Here is a 12,760-nt window from a genome sequence, read left to right as displayed (position 1 = left end):
AAGCCAAATTAGGATTGACACTTAAAATTGAGCTTCTCTGAAGTCATAAAGTGTTAACTCTTTTTCTCTCTCCACAGACGATGCCAGCCCTGCTGAGTTTCTCTAGCATTTTGTGTTTTTATTTTAACCTTTCAAGGCTCCAAACCAGGGCAAAAATTTGTGATTTGATCTTGTTAATATTTGCCACATCCAGTTTTGTCATTTACTTAATAATTTCAAGTGATGATTAATAGAAGACTATCTAGCTCAGACCATAGTTGAGTTAGAGTTATTTACTGGAAGTTTTGTCTTCGGAGGACGGATGTGCTTAGCTACTACAGGTCTGTGCAGAGTTGGCAAACCTAAAGAAATCCTTCTCTGGCCAATCATAAAATAATGCAGCACATTGTCAGCAGCAATCCATGGCCAGATAATCACCGATAACATGCGCATTCAAGTTGAAACAAATCTTAGTGAAAAAAGTACTTCTGTTATCATACAGAAAGTCACAATAACTCAATGGAATGACATGCAAAGTTCTGAAATAAACCAGCTCATGTCCAATTTACAAATAATTGTGTTAGTCAAAAAATTGGATAACAAGTCCCTGATCTTCTGTGTTGTACTATGCCTGCAACAGATGTTATTTCATTGGCATTATTAGTAGACACATTCACTATTCTCATCTGCACTCAGTCTGATGGCCTGAAACTTTCCAAAATAATAATCCTAAATGTATGGTTGAATGGTGTGACAAAGCAATAATGAGCTGGACTGGACAGTACAGCCATTATTCAGCATCAAACCAGATAGAGGCTCTCAACTCCAGTTGAAAACATGTGATTACCTTAAAACTGTACAACATTGTGCATTAGGAAGTTGGCCCTTCTAGCACATTAAAATCAAGACATTTGCAGATCTGTTGTTATGTAAAGAGGAACAAGCCTGCTACATCATAGATTCACTCCCAAAACATTTCATGTTGATTGCAAAATTTCAGTTTCCAATCATTAAAAAGGCGTTCCCCCCCCCCCGCCAAGTTCTAATAATTTGTACGTTAACATTTCGAAACATCATTCCTGGCGTCAAAACTACTTTGCACTTAATTTACACTTCACCACAGAACACAGGAGTTACGCATAAATTCAAAATAATTCCATGCCATATATTCAGAGTTTTAATTTGTTGTGCAGATTGAAACACCATAGGTTGGAGATTCATGGCATCTATGTATGATAAATGTTTTTACTGGAAATAGTAATGGTGCTTAATTTTGTTCGGTTGGTATCCTGCAAGCGTTGCCTGTTTCATCCAAAAACCTTTGCAGATGATCAGAGTGTTTTAAGAATTATGATATCTTGTTAAGCCAATTTAATCTTTATTTTGTAATGTATATGGTTTCCCTGTATCGTTGCTTGTGTTAATAAATATAGCTTCAAAATTGGTATAACTGGGTCGAATAGTACTGTAATTGCTTTTCAAAGTGACAGAAGGAAAAAAAAAGATGGGCATCCAATGTGATTTCCGGCATAAACACTTTGCCTGCAACGGTAGTAGATTCGTCAACTTTAGGTACATTTAAGTCGTGATTGGATAAGCATATGGACGTATATGGAATAGTGTAGGTTAGATGGGCTTGAGATCGGTATGACAGGTTGGCACAACATCGAGGGCCTGTACTGTGCTGTAATGTTCTATGTTCTATAAAGAAAACTAACCATTAACTCAGCAAACAATTCTACTGGCGACACAGATAATGGCACAGTTAGGAGCTCACTGGAATCATTCTCTACTATTGAAAACTGGCATTTTGCCATGCGCATGAAACAAACATTAAAAAGAAAACCTTCCAGTGTTTCTGCAAGCAATGACGCATAAATGCCAAGTGTAGTAAACGGGATTTAATATGATTCAGAGTCATCATGGGTGTGACTGCTGTACAAACTGCCCATCATTAGATGCTAATTGACAGCTCTGAGGCAATAAAAGGGTGCCAGTTGTTAGAAACCAATCTTGGGTTGCAGTATTTGCAATATTAAGATTTCCACACTTGAAGCGGTCAGATTTGCTTCATTTCGACAATGGTTTAATATTTTGTGTCACATGTTAATGATATCCTGTCACTCTAAAGCAATATGATTTTCCAAGTTACACCTTGGAGCTTCATTATAAAAAAACTTTTTGACAACAGCGGAATTGGTGACAAAAACATCCTAAGGACTAAATGTTAGATTTTTACTTGAATAAACTTCGCTTACTTTACCAAGAAAGCCAGGACCACTCAAAGGGAAATCTTACAAAAAATGTATTTAAATAACTAACACACATCTACCTCCACATGTTTTGCACGTGCCTGACACCTTTCAATGCAAAACCCTGAACTCATTTTTACCCCAATTACACAGTTACCTAACCTAAACCCAACATTTCCCAGTAAGGGAGTAATTGGGAAATAAAAAAAAATCGTTAGAAATCAGGAGGCTGGAAGGACACAGCAAGCTAGGCAGCATCTGAAGGAAAGGAGAAGTCAATATTTCAGGTATTATCCTTCATCAGGACTGGGGAAGGGTCAGACTCGAAACATTGACTTGTCCTTTCCTCCAGACGGTGCCTGGCTTACTGTGTTCTTCCAGCCTCCTGTTTATCTACCTCGGATTCCAGCATCTACAGGTTTTTTTTGTCTCTAACCATCTTTACAAATCAGTTTAACTCAATAGCATACATTTGGGAGACATCTCAAGCAAGAATGATGGACTGCCTGGGTGATACAACAGCAAATATTTTGTTATGGTACCAACAGTGATATTCAAAATTGGTATTAAGCACCCTTGATAACTATCCCCTGAAATGCTGCTCCCTGCAAGATATATACCAACTAAAATTAACACTGGTATGATTAGACCACTAACTCAAGACAAATGCTAATGAAAGTCATACACCATTCACTCTATGTTCAATCTCAAAACATTTTCTTTGGCTCTTCAAATCCCATCCCCACTCATCCGGCCGTATGTGCAAACAAGAAACATCAGGTATACAATCAAATTAACAAACTATAGATCATTTAAAGTGATGATGGGAATTGCAGATGCTAGAGAATCCAAGATAACAAAGTGTGGAGCTGGATGAACACAGCAGGCCAAGCAGCATCTCAAGAACACAAAAGCTGACGTTTTGGCCCTACACTCTTCATCAGAGAGGGTCTAGGCCCGAAACGTCAGCTTTTGTGCTCCTGAGATGTTGCTTGGCCTGCTGTGTTCATCCAGCTCCACACTGTGTTATCATAGATCATTTAAATATATCTTTCAGTAGCAAAGTTACCTACAATCTTATTTCATATTTGAGGTCAAATATCATGTTACAATCTAAAACATCAAATACTTTTTGTTAAACAATTGGCTAGGAATCTACAGAATAAGATTAGTGTTGTGCTGACTTAAGTGAGGAACATTTACGTATAACAGCTTTGCACTTAAAAAGGGATATCCACAAATTTCAACTCGTTGCATTTTGAAGACAGATCAAACACCTCCAGGCAGAAGGGTCAAAGGCCATAGGATCAATGTGAATTAATTTTTTCTAAAATGTGAAAACCAAGTGTTAACAGTATCATTTGGCACTTTCAGCCGATCTGCTTTTTAACAAGATTATAGCTGATCCTCTACTTCAAACCCAAATTCCCACACCATTTCCATTTCCTTAATACTCAAAAACCTATCAACCTGTGTTTCAAACATACCCAGTAACTGAACATCCACAACTCACTCAGAGTAAAAATCTTTTCCAAGTTTCACAACACTGGCTGAAGAAATTTCTCCTAAATTTAGACCTAAATCACCGATCCGTTATTCCGAGATGGTAACCCTGTATTCTGGTAGCCACAAGAAATATTTTCTCAACATCTACTTTAACAAGTTGCTTAAGAATTTTATATGTTCCAATTAAATCAAGCCTTACTGTTAAATTCTGGGGTACAAAGGCCTTGTCTATTAAATCTCTCCTTATGTGTTTACTGAAAACATCTTGCATAATGGGGAGGAAAGATAGATAATAGATTGAATAATAAATGGAAGTAATAACAGAAGTGGGCTCCCAGCCAATTGTTTATCTCGAAAGTATTTAATGCTTTCGACTGTAATGTGATATTTGACCTCAAAAATGAAATACGATTGTGATTAATCTTGCTACTGAAAAAAATGTGTTTACAGGGTCTAAAGCTTGTCAACGTGACTGTATTTTTGATGTTTCCCATTTGCAAATGCATGACCCAATGAAAGGGGATGGGATTGGAAGAGTCAAAAGAAATGTTTTAAGATAGGACGTGGAGTGAGAAATTTAGTGCTGCTTGCCTCATGAATGAATCCAAGGACTGAGAGTGTGTATGTCGAGGAATTGGAGCAATTTCCTGGAAGGTTTTAATAACAGAACTGAGGTACTGAGTAGGCTGGTGGTCCCTGTCTTCAAAACTGTTCACAAAAAAAATTAACTTCTTTCTTAAAAAGCAAAAAAAAAGTGGGTTTAAGAACTTTGGGGCAAGAGATTCACTTATTTCATGTTAAAGATTTACTAACACAGTGGAGATCACCATTAATAAAAGTGAAGTAGAGTAACTAGGATGCCGATTCGACTTTTAAATTAAATTCATTCCAAAAAAAACTGGGTTTTCAAGAAACCGGTTTCCGATAGAAAAGTGAACAAACCAGCTGCTTGAAAATAAGGAAATGTATTGTCATTGACCTCATCATATCAACATTGTTGGAGAGAGGCTTGGACACTTCATGGCTGAATGTGAATGATGACGCTATGCACGCATTCCTGTGAACTTATTCATGACAATGCAACTGCCCGACCAACCTCATCGAGCAACTCTTCAAGCAATAAACGTTGGCCGGGAAGGCATTACGTAGAAGGATTTCTATGCAGTAAGATATGACATTTAAAAAATGCAAATTAAACTAAATACCATACTAATCCCTTTAACTTATTCCAAGAATACTCCGAGAAATTGTTTAAAGCATGCATGTATACCTTCACATCTTGCTCCAAACTTCGAATTAGCTCTCCATCAACTTGACCAGTCTGAGCTACCCGCAGGCTTCGTCGTTCAGCCTTTCGCAGGCGATACTGAAGGATGCGGCAAGTCTTATTTGCTCTGTCTAGTTCTTGACGAAGTTCCTGCAGCTGGTAAACATCTTCTTCCAAATAGATATCCCTCATTTCTAGCATTTCAGCTCGAAGCTCCTCAATTTCATCCTGAAATCAAAAATGAAATATACTATTGTTTCTATGTTGCCTCAATGTTTCAAGACAGTAGGATAGAAAATGAAAAGTAGTAAGTAAATTTTGTTACCCTCTCCACATAATAAGTGAAAATTAACCGTATGCTGCATCTTATTTTAAATCTGTTGAGTTTCATTGTTCTATCAAGGCATAATCCATATTCTTAAAAAATGAAATTCAAAAAGCTTGCAGATAAAATAGTTGTGAATAAAACGGTAGCAGCCAAAAATTAAATACACTAGAAGTTAAATAACCAATCTTCCTTAATTGTTATTCATGTTTAAAACTGAAAGAATGGCACAGAACTAAAGGAACACCTCAATACTTTCAAAATGAACTGCAACATTTTAAATGATTCTTTAGGGTTGGATATAATAAATTTTTACTGATATTGAAATGCAAACAATAACCTCAGACGTCAAGGTTCCTTCAATCATTTGTACAATTAGGCTGTGTGGAAGAGGAATCAGACACTTTTGAAATTGAATTCATCATGTATCTAGGTACCTTTCTTATTATTCTCAGTTTTCTCCCTGGTGACTTAACACAACAAACAAGCACACACACTGGCAAAGCAATACAACCAAGAAGTTCAAACAGATAATCTATAGTGAATGGGAGCTAGTGCAACTAGTCTCAGAATGGACTAACTGAAAGTCCACCATTCTGAAAGCTAAACAAAACATGAATCTTCACATTTGCAAACATTACAGGAAAGAAACTATTAAATGCACTTGGCAGTTTTCACTGTTACATGAAATGAGGAATAACACTGGTCACCAGTTTTAATAAAGCAGGTTAATATCTGTGATAGATTGAAGCTGCCTGAATTGCAATTAAATGACTGTGCGGGGTATGCCTTTTGTGAAATATTATTAATGCACTGATTAACAACAATCGTGCAAATATGCACCAAGTCCCACTGAGAAGCATGTCTACAGAAGAATGGATGTCACTGCCTCCTGTGATTTTCCCAGCTGTAGTCAAAGTAATTCAGTGTGTTTTTTTATTCCACAAAAAAATTAGTAATGAGCATTTGTCAGAAAAAATCTAAAAATACCAAGAAAAACCATTATTTTCAAACTAAATCAGTCATTACATCACAAGATGAGTGTACAATCCAATTATGGTTGCAACACAAGTGTGATTTTAAATTTTACTATTTTTGAAGTGAATTTTGAAGAGAACAGTAATATGTTTTGCACTGGATTCCTCCATGTAACACGAATTCAGTGTTACCCGTTATGCAAACAGTCCTGAAGTACAGATTTTCCAGCTGCCTCAAGATGCCAGCTGTTCATACATTTAAGCTTTTTGTTGGAGCAGATGGGATATAAATGACCACAGGGAAGGATCAAATGACTAGTTTACATCACTTCCTGTTGGTGCAAGGTGGGATTTTGGGGTTAATTGATGAGAGCTGTTTCACACTAAGCTAGAAGTTTGGCAAAGATAGACTTCAGAGGATTAGTAGGTGAAGACTGCATTTATGATTTAGCCTACATTGTTTAAATTATTAAACAGTTTTATACAAATTGTAGGTGGATGCTAGAATCAAATTTCAGTTTTGATTTAAAGAAAAATCTAGCTCACAACCCAGCTTTAAGAGGGAGCTGAATTTCTATTTGCACTATTTAATGTAGCACATTAAATAAACTTTTCATCCTGCAATTTTTTGTTGATCTCAGGATGCAAACTGCATTTATTACTCATCCTTAATTCCCCTGAGGTTTTTGAAGTGAGCTTTCTGCTTGACCAGTGAAGTCCTTGTCATAATGGAATTCCCACAATGGTGTACGATTCACCCTGACAATGAAAGAACAGCAGCACTTGCCCAAATTAGGACATTGAGAGACTTGGGCACACTTAGCCAATTTGCCGTAAGTGCAAGGTGATAAAACTGCAATGAGAGCAACTGCAGTGATCTTTCATACCACAAGGGGAAAAAGAAGTGCATTTCCTTAACTAGCGAGATTTAATGTTTGGAGGAGGTTAAAAAAAGACTGACAAAGGGTGAATTAGAGTGGGTGAATTCAATGTTACTCAGGCACAGAAAAAGAAATAGAGAGGAAAAGGAGGGTTGGCTAAGAATGACAGGAGAAAGAGGGTTATTTTGTCATTTTAAAAAAAATCTAAAACAATTCATAGCCCAAAAGCAGGAAGTGCCAGTTTTGTGAAGTTAACAATCGAGTATGCAAAATCAATCAACAAACTGTGATGATTTGCAACTACGTGCAGCTTTTCCTCCTTGCAGGTCGTTCGCAAATTTGCACATTAATAACACATGTTGGTCAGACACCATTACCGTTACAGTACAACCTGGCTCAATGTTATCCATTGAATGGAAAATTTAGGCCACATAATGTTGCTACAAAGTGTGGGGCTGGATGAACACATGTGCTCCTCAGATGCTGCTTGGCCTGCTGTGCTCATCCAGCTCCACACTTTGTTATCTTGGATTCTCCAGCATCTGCAGTTCCCATTATCTCTAATGTTGCCACAGTTTGGATTATAACAGTTTTGACTTAGGATTCAACCAACAAATGCCAAAAACATGCTAAATCAACAAACAAAATATATGAACACAATAGAGTGGCCCAAACATCGTTTGCCTCAGGACCATAAAACAATTCAAGGCCAGCGAGTATTAATTTGGTGATCAGGACTTACTACCGGCATCTTTAATTAACTTAACTTTCATTTCCCCCAATTTCTAAACCAAAATAGTCGGATTGACCTCTGTCTGAAATTCAACACTGAAGTTAGTGATGTCACATAACTGTCAGAATTTTAGCTCTATTACACAAAAAGAGAGTTAATTTGTAAACAAAATACGATCAAGTGTGATACAGAAATAAAATGCTTGGCAAATGCTTCAAATTCTATGCATTACGTTTTAAGGGATTTAGAAACACTTTACAATGCATTAAAGTGGAGTTTAACTGGCACGATCCAATTTGCTTCAGTGTAACAGGCAAGTGTAAATTTTAACACATGCTTTATTTCTTTGTAAGCATACAAAAAGAGGTCATATATATTTTTCACTCCTCCTTTACCAGGAAAATATTGCACCTATTTTAGCCACACAGCTGTAGAAGTAAGGCAGCTCTTATGAAATGAAGATAATTAACCTTTTTTGATGCTTTATATTTTAAAGTAATATTTAGGAATATGGGATGAAATAATGGATCATGAGCAGTGAAAACTAGTTAGTTTTCGTGAAGCCAATTGCCACAATGAGACTAAATTCTGTAATCACGTTTTGAGGTTCTATTTTTATTTATCTTGCAAAAGTTCTGTCAGTACCAGTCTGAAGTCACCAATCCCTCTTCCTTGGGAAACTGAATTGTGCAGGCTCAGCCAAGATCAACTAATCAAACATATGAGAGACTAGAGATTGAAGTTAGGATGTTCTTGTCCACATGACTTACGGAAGATGCTTATGCTGGACGTCTATTTTCTCCAGTTTCTTTCAGCAGAAATAACATTTTGCTTCAAGTAATACTGTTTCTTAATTTATTGTGTGATGGGAGTACAAAAGTATTCATGAATTTTATTAAGATGTCCAACAGGGGAATTGTATCTGTCTTCCCTATGGTGGTCACTATTGCTGCTTAGAACCATTTCAATCCCACAGCTGTGGTTTTCTGAATACCGCCCATGTTGATCCATCTTCCTGATGTTTTGCTTTTGTAACAGCAGTTAATATTAACATTTAAAGTCATGGTGACTCTGTCTTCACTGGAAGGTGTGCATCATAAAGTAATTCATCCTGATTGTATGTTTATTTTAAATGATACAGCTACCAACCTTTTGTGCTATTGCTTTAAAACTATTTTCTATATTTAAGTCTCAACTTTGACACTTTGAATCAAAGAGGATTATTCAGATTAGCTTGGTAAAGAATAGCTAAATTATACACTTAAGAGAAGAGGTTCTGCACCGTCTAATTATTTTTCAGTATGGAACATATATTCAGGGAAGGATTTATGTTCATAACATGCAAGTAAATTTTAACATTTTTAAATAAGCAAAGCTGTTTTAAGAATACATCGTGGGCTGAAGGGCTGTTCTGTGCTGTACTGTTCTAAGTTCTCTATGTTCTATGTAATACTGGGTCTCCCTTTGCTGCAAGTTGTACAATGTGGTTGATAAAAAGACAACTATTACACACAATGTGCCACCTACTTAGGTCCCGTTAATTGTTAACTAAATAAAAACAATACAACATTTGAAATATCATCATATCAACTTTCATTGAAATGTAGCAAAAGATTCCAAAATACTTCAGAAGCATTATCAGACAATGTAATACCAAGCCACATGAGGTGATATTGGGACAAGTGACTAAAACATGGTTAGAATTGAGGGAGTTCTTAAAAATGGAGGAGGGAGGGGGCTAAATAGGTGCAGCTGTTTAGGGGAAGAATGCAGAGTTTAGAGCTTCTAGTGCCCCTTCTGCTCTGTGATGGTTGTATGAAGTAAACTCACAAATGCACAAGAGGCCAGAACTAGCACAGGAAAGAATACCCTGAGGGTTTATAGTGTTGGAGAAGGTAACAGAGGAAGAGACTATCGCGAGGGCTTTGAACTCCATTTAAGTAGTTGAGGTTTAGGTGTTCATATATTTAATGAAGTGTACAGGACATTGGTCAGGCCACTTCTGGAATATTGTGTTCAGTTCTGGTCTCCCTGTTGTAGGAAAGATGTTGTTAGACTTGAAGGGGTGCAGAAAAGATTTAAGGATGTTGCTAGTGCTGGAGGGTTTGAACTACAGGGAGAGGCTGAATGAGCTGGGATGAATTTCTTTGCAGTTTCAGAAGTCGAAGGGGGACCTTATAGAGGTTTATAAGTTCATGAGCGACACGGATAGGATGATCAGACAACGTCTTTTTCTCCCAAGAGTCTAGAACTAGAGGGCATGGTTTAAGATGAGGGGCAACTTTTGACACAAATGGTGTGTGTACGGAATGAGCTGCTGGAGGAAGTGGAGAAGGCTCGTACAGTTACAAAATTTAAAAGGCATCTGGATGGGTACATGAATCAGAAGGGTTCAGAGGGATATGGACCAAACACTGGCGAGTGGGGCTAGATTAATTTAGGATATTTGGTCAGCATGGATGAGTTGGACCAAAGGGTCTGTCCCTGTAGTACAACTCTGTGACTCTAAGTGTAACAATGAATGGGACTTGGACAGAGTTTACACACAAATGGCAGAGTTTTGAATGAGCTCAGATTGATAGAGAATGAAAGGTGGGGCAACAAAGGAAGAGTTGAGGCTGGGAAAAACAACTGCATAAATCAGGATTTCAGCAACAAGAAGCGTGAACAAAGTTTTACACATGCATGTACATCAATGACATACTAGTGGACATTTCTCTCAGCTTGCAGAGATCACGGATAACCATTTCAGTTGGCTGCTACAAGAATCAAAAAATGCTTGCTCCTTCATGAACAAGGAAACTGTCTCAAAATGCTATGCTTTCCATGGTATATTTATAGAGTTGCATACATTTTCTCTTCACCTCCTAGAAGTCATAACAATTCAAGCAAATAACTACCAGGATCCATTACTATTACCAAGCAGAGATTGACTCAAAGCTGGATTCCATTAAAAAATTCGAGTGCTTTGGTGGATGGTGTTGTTCAATCCTGTGAAACACAAGGTTGGTTTCCATTTCCAGCAGAGTAATGAAACCTTACGGTAATACTGTAGCAATTTACAGTTCATTCCACTCTGTCAACAGCCAATCTACTGGTCAATATTTGGATGGAGGACAATCATGAGGTTCTGGCTTCGCAAATGGGACTAAAACCAAAAATATAATCAGGGAAGGTCCACAAACTGTACAGTGCTGCTGAAGCTACATCATCCTGTTCACCCACAATAGGTCAATCTGTTCATCTCTCAATTCCCACCCATTTGAGGCACATCCATGTTCAGAAACACAAAAAAAGACGATCTTCCCCAAAACAGTGCGCGCGGAATAATTAAACCGGCCTTGCCTACCTTCAGATAATCGTTCTCAGACCGAAGCTCCTCTATTTCTTTCAGGAATTCCTCCTGGATGCTGTCAACGAATTCTTCGCTGAAATCGGAAAAGGCCAGCGAGTTGCTGATATGAAGCCGGCTCTCCATTGACGGCGATTTGGGTCCGGACGCTCTGTCCGACTGGCCGCTGGCCGAGGAGCCGCCGTCTTCCTCCCGCTGGCCCTGGCCGGCCCACGTCCCCTGGTCGGGGGGAGTAGGGCAGCCGTCCCGGGGCTCGCTAGCCCCGGGAGACAGGATGCCGGAGAGTTGCTCGGACGGGCAGTCGGAGAGCTCGGAGCTGGAGCTGGAGCTGGAGCTGGAGTCGGTGGCGGGGGCTAAGCGTTTCCCCGGGGCCGGAGCGGTTCCGCTGGCCGCCCGCTGGCCCTTCTTCCTCTTACCGGGGACGCTGCCTTTGGCCCCGGCGCCTCCTCCTTTCTCCGGCTTCTTCACCGTCACGGCCGCAGCTTTAGTCGCCGGCATTTTGCCCAGTTTGATGTCCTTGAGAGTCGGGCTGTGCCGGGAGAGGCGGCACGGGGAGATCCCCAGCCCCGGCTTGGAGCCCGGGCTACATTTGGATTTAGCCACCGACCAGCCCCGGATCGCTTTGGGTCTGGCCGGGGAAGGCGCTCGGTGCAGCTTCTTCTCCACTTGCTGCTGAATCTCCGGGGCTCGGTTCACCGCCTCCATCCCTCACCCATCCAAATCTTCGACGAACGGAATTGTTTGTGAAAGCAACAAGAAACACACAACAGTCACTGCCTCCACCACAAGATTCACCCCATCGCCCTCCCCTCCTCCAATTCATTTAACAACGGTCGAGCTGAATAGCAAACACCACAACGCCTCGCTTTTCCAATTTCTGAGACACAAATATTTCAGAATCTCCGTGTTTTCACCAAAACACGCCGCCTGTTTAATGCGCCACTCGGCTGCTGGAAAACAGCATCATCCTCCGCCCAAAGCTCCAGATCTAGTGACGCACGCTTCCCCCACTCGCAGGCAGCTTGCTCCCCCCTTGCATCAGACGTCTTTGGCTGGAACTGCCGCTGAGAGCTCAGGGACGACACTGAATCACCAGTGAGCTGCGTTTCATCGTGCTCTCTATTTCAGTCAATTCTCCCTCTGTATCTTCTCAGTTCACCGACTAGTATCGAGGCAGCCTTGCGCGTCTTCTTTTCTCTCCAAGGCAGGTGTTGCAAAACTGGAATAAAAGCGAAAACCAGCAGCAAATTGAAACCAGGATTTTGGATGTTTCCCCAGAACACTGCTGTGCTTGTTTCAATGCGCGTGCTGTGAATTCACAACTTTTTCTGCTTTCAGTTTTTCGTCCAGTATTGATGTTTCTTTAAATCCAGAAATCAATGACAAGATGAGTTATTTTTTAAGATGAAATCAGATGCACACAAAAACACAGGTTGCATCCTTATAGCTCACAATCCCATTTTCACAGTAACTGGGTTTTCCTGTAAA

General features: G+C 39.5%; 1 protein-coding gene across 5 annotated transcripts in view; it reads right to left on the bottom strand.

The window, feature by feature from the left end:
* soga1 (suppressor of glucose, autophagy associated 1) overlaps positions 1-12,760 on the bottom strand; it is a 99,936-nt gene extending 87,176 nt beyond the window's left edge. For all 5 annotated transcript variants that reach the window (XM_048550203.2, XM_048550208.2, XM_048550205.2 and 2 more), the window contains exons 1-2: positions 11,270-12,760; positions 5,008-5,232 (exon numbers count right to left, since the gene is read on the bottom strand). In XM_048550203.2, the coding sequence (XP_048406160.2) occupies positions 5,008-5,232; positions 11,270-11,977 (933 nt within the window). In that variant the 5' untranslated portion in view covers positions 11,978-12,760. The remainder of the gene's footprint in view (positions 1-5,007; positions 5,233-11,269) is intronic.

Source organism: Stegostoma tigrinum, chromosome 19, assembly GCF_030684315.1.
Source record: "Stegostoma tigrinum isolate sSteTig4 chromosome 19, sSteTig4.hap1, whole genome shotgun sequence".
Classification (NCBI taxonomy): domain Eukaryota; kingdom Metazoa; phylum Chordata; class Chondrichthyes; order Orectolobiformes; family Stegostomatidae; genus Stegostoma; species Stegostoma tigrinum.
The sequence above is the reverse complement of the archived record's forward strand: the minus strand, read 5'-3'. Positions and strand labels throughout refer to the sequence as shown.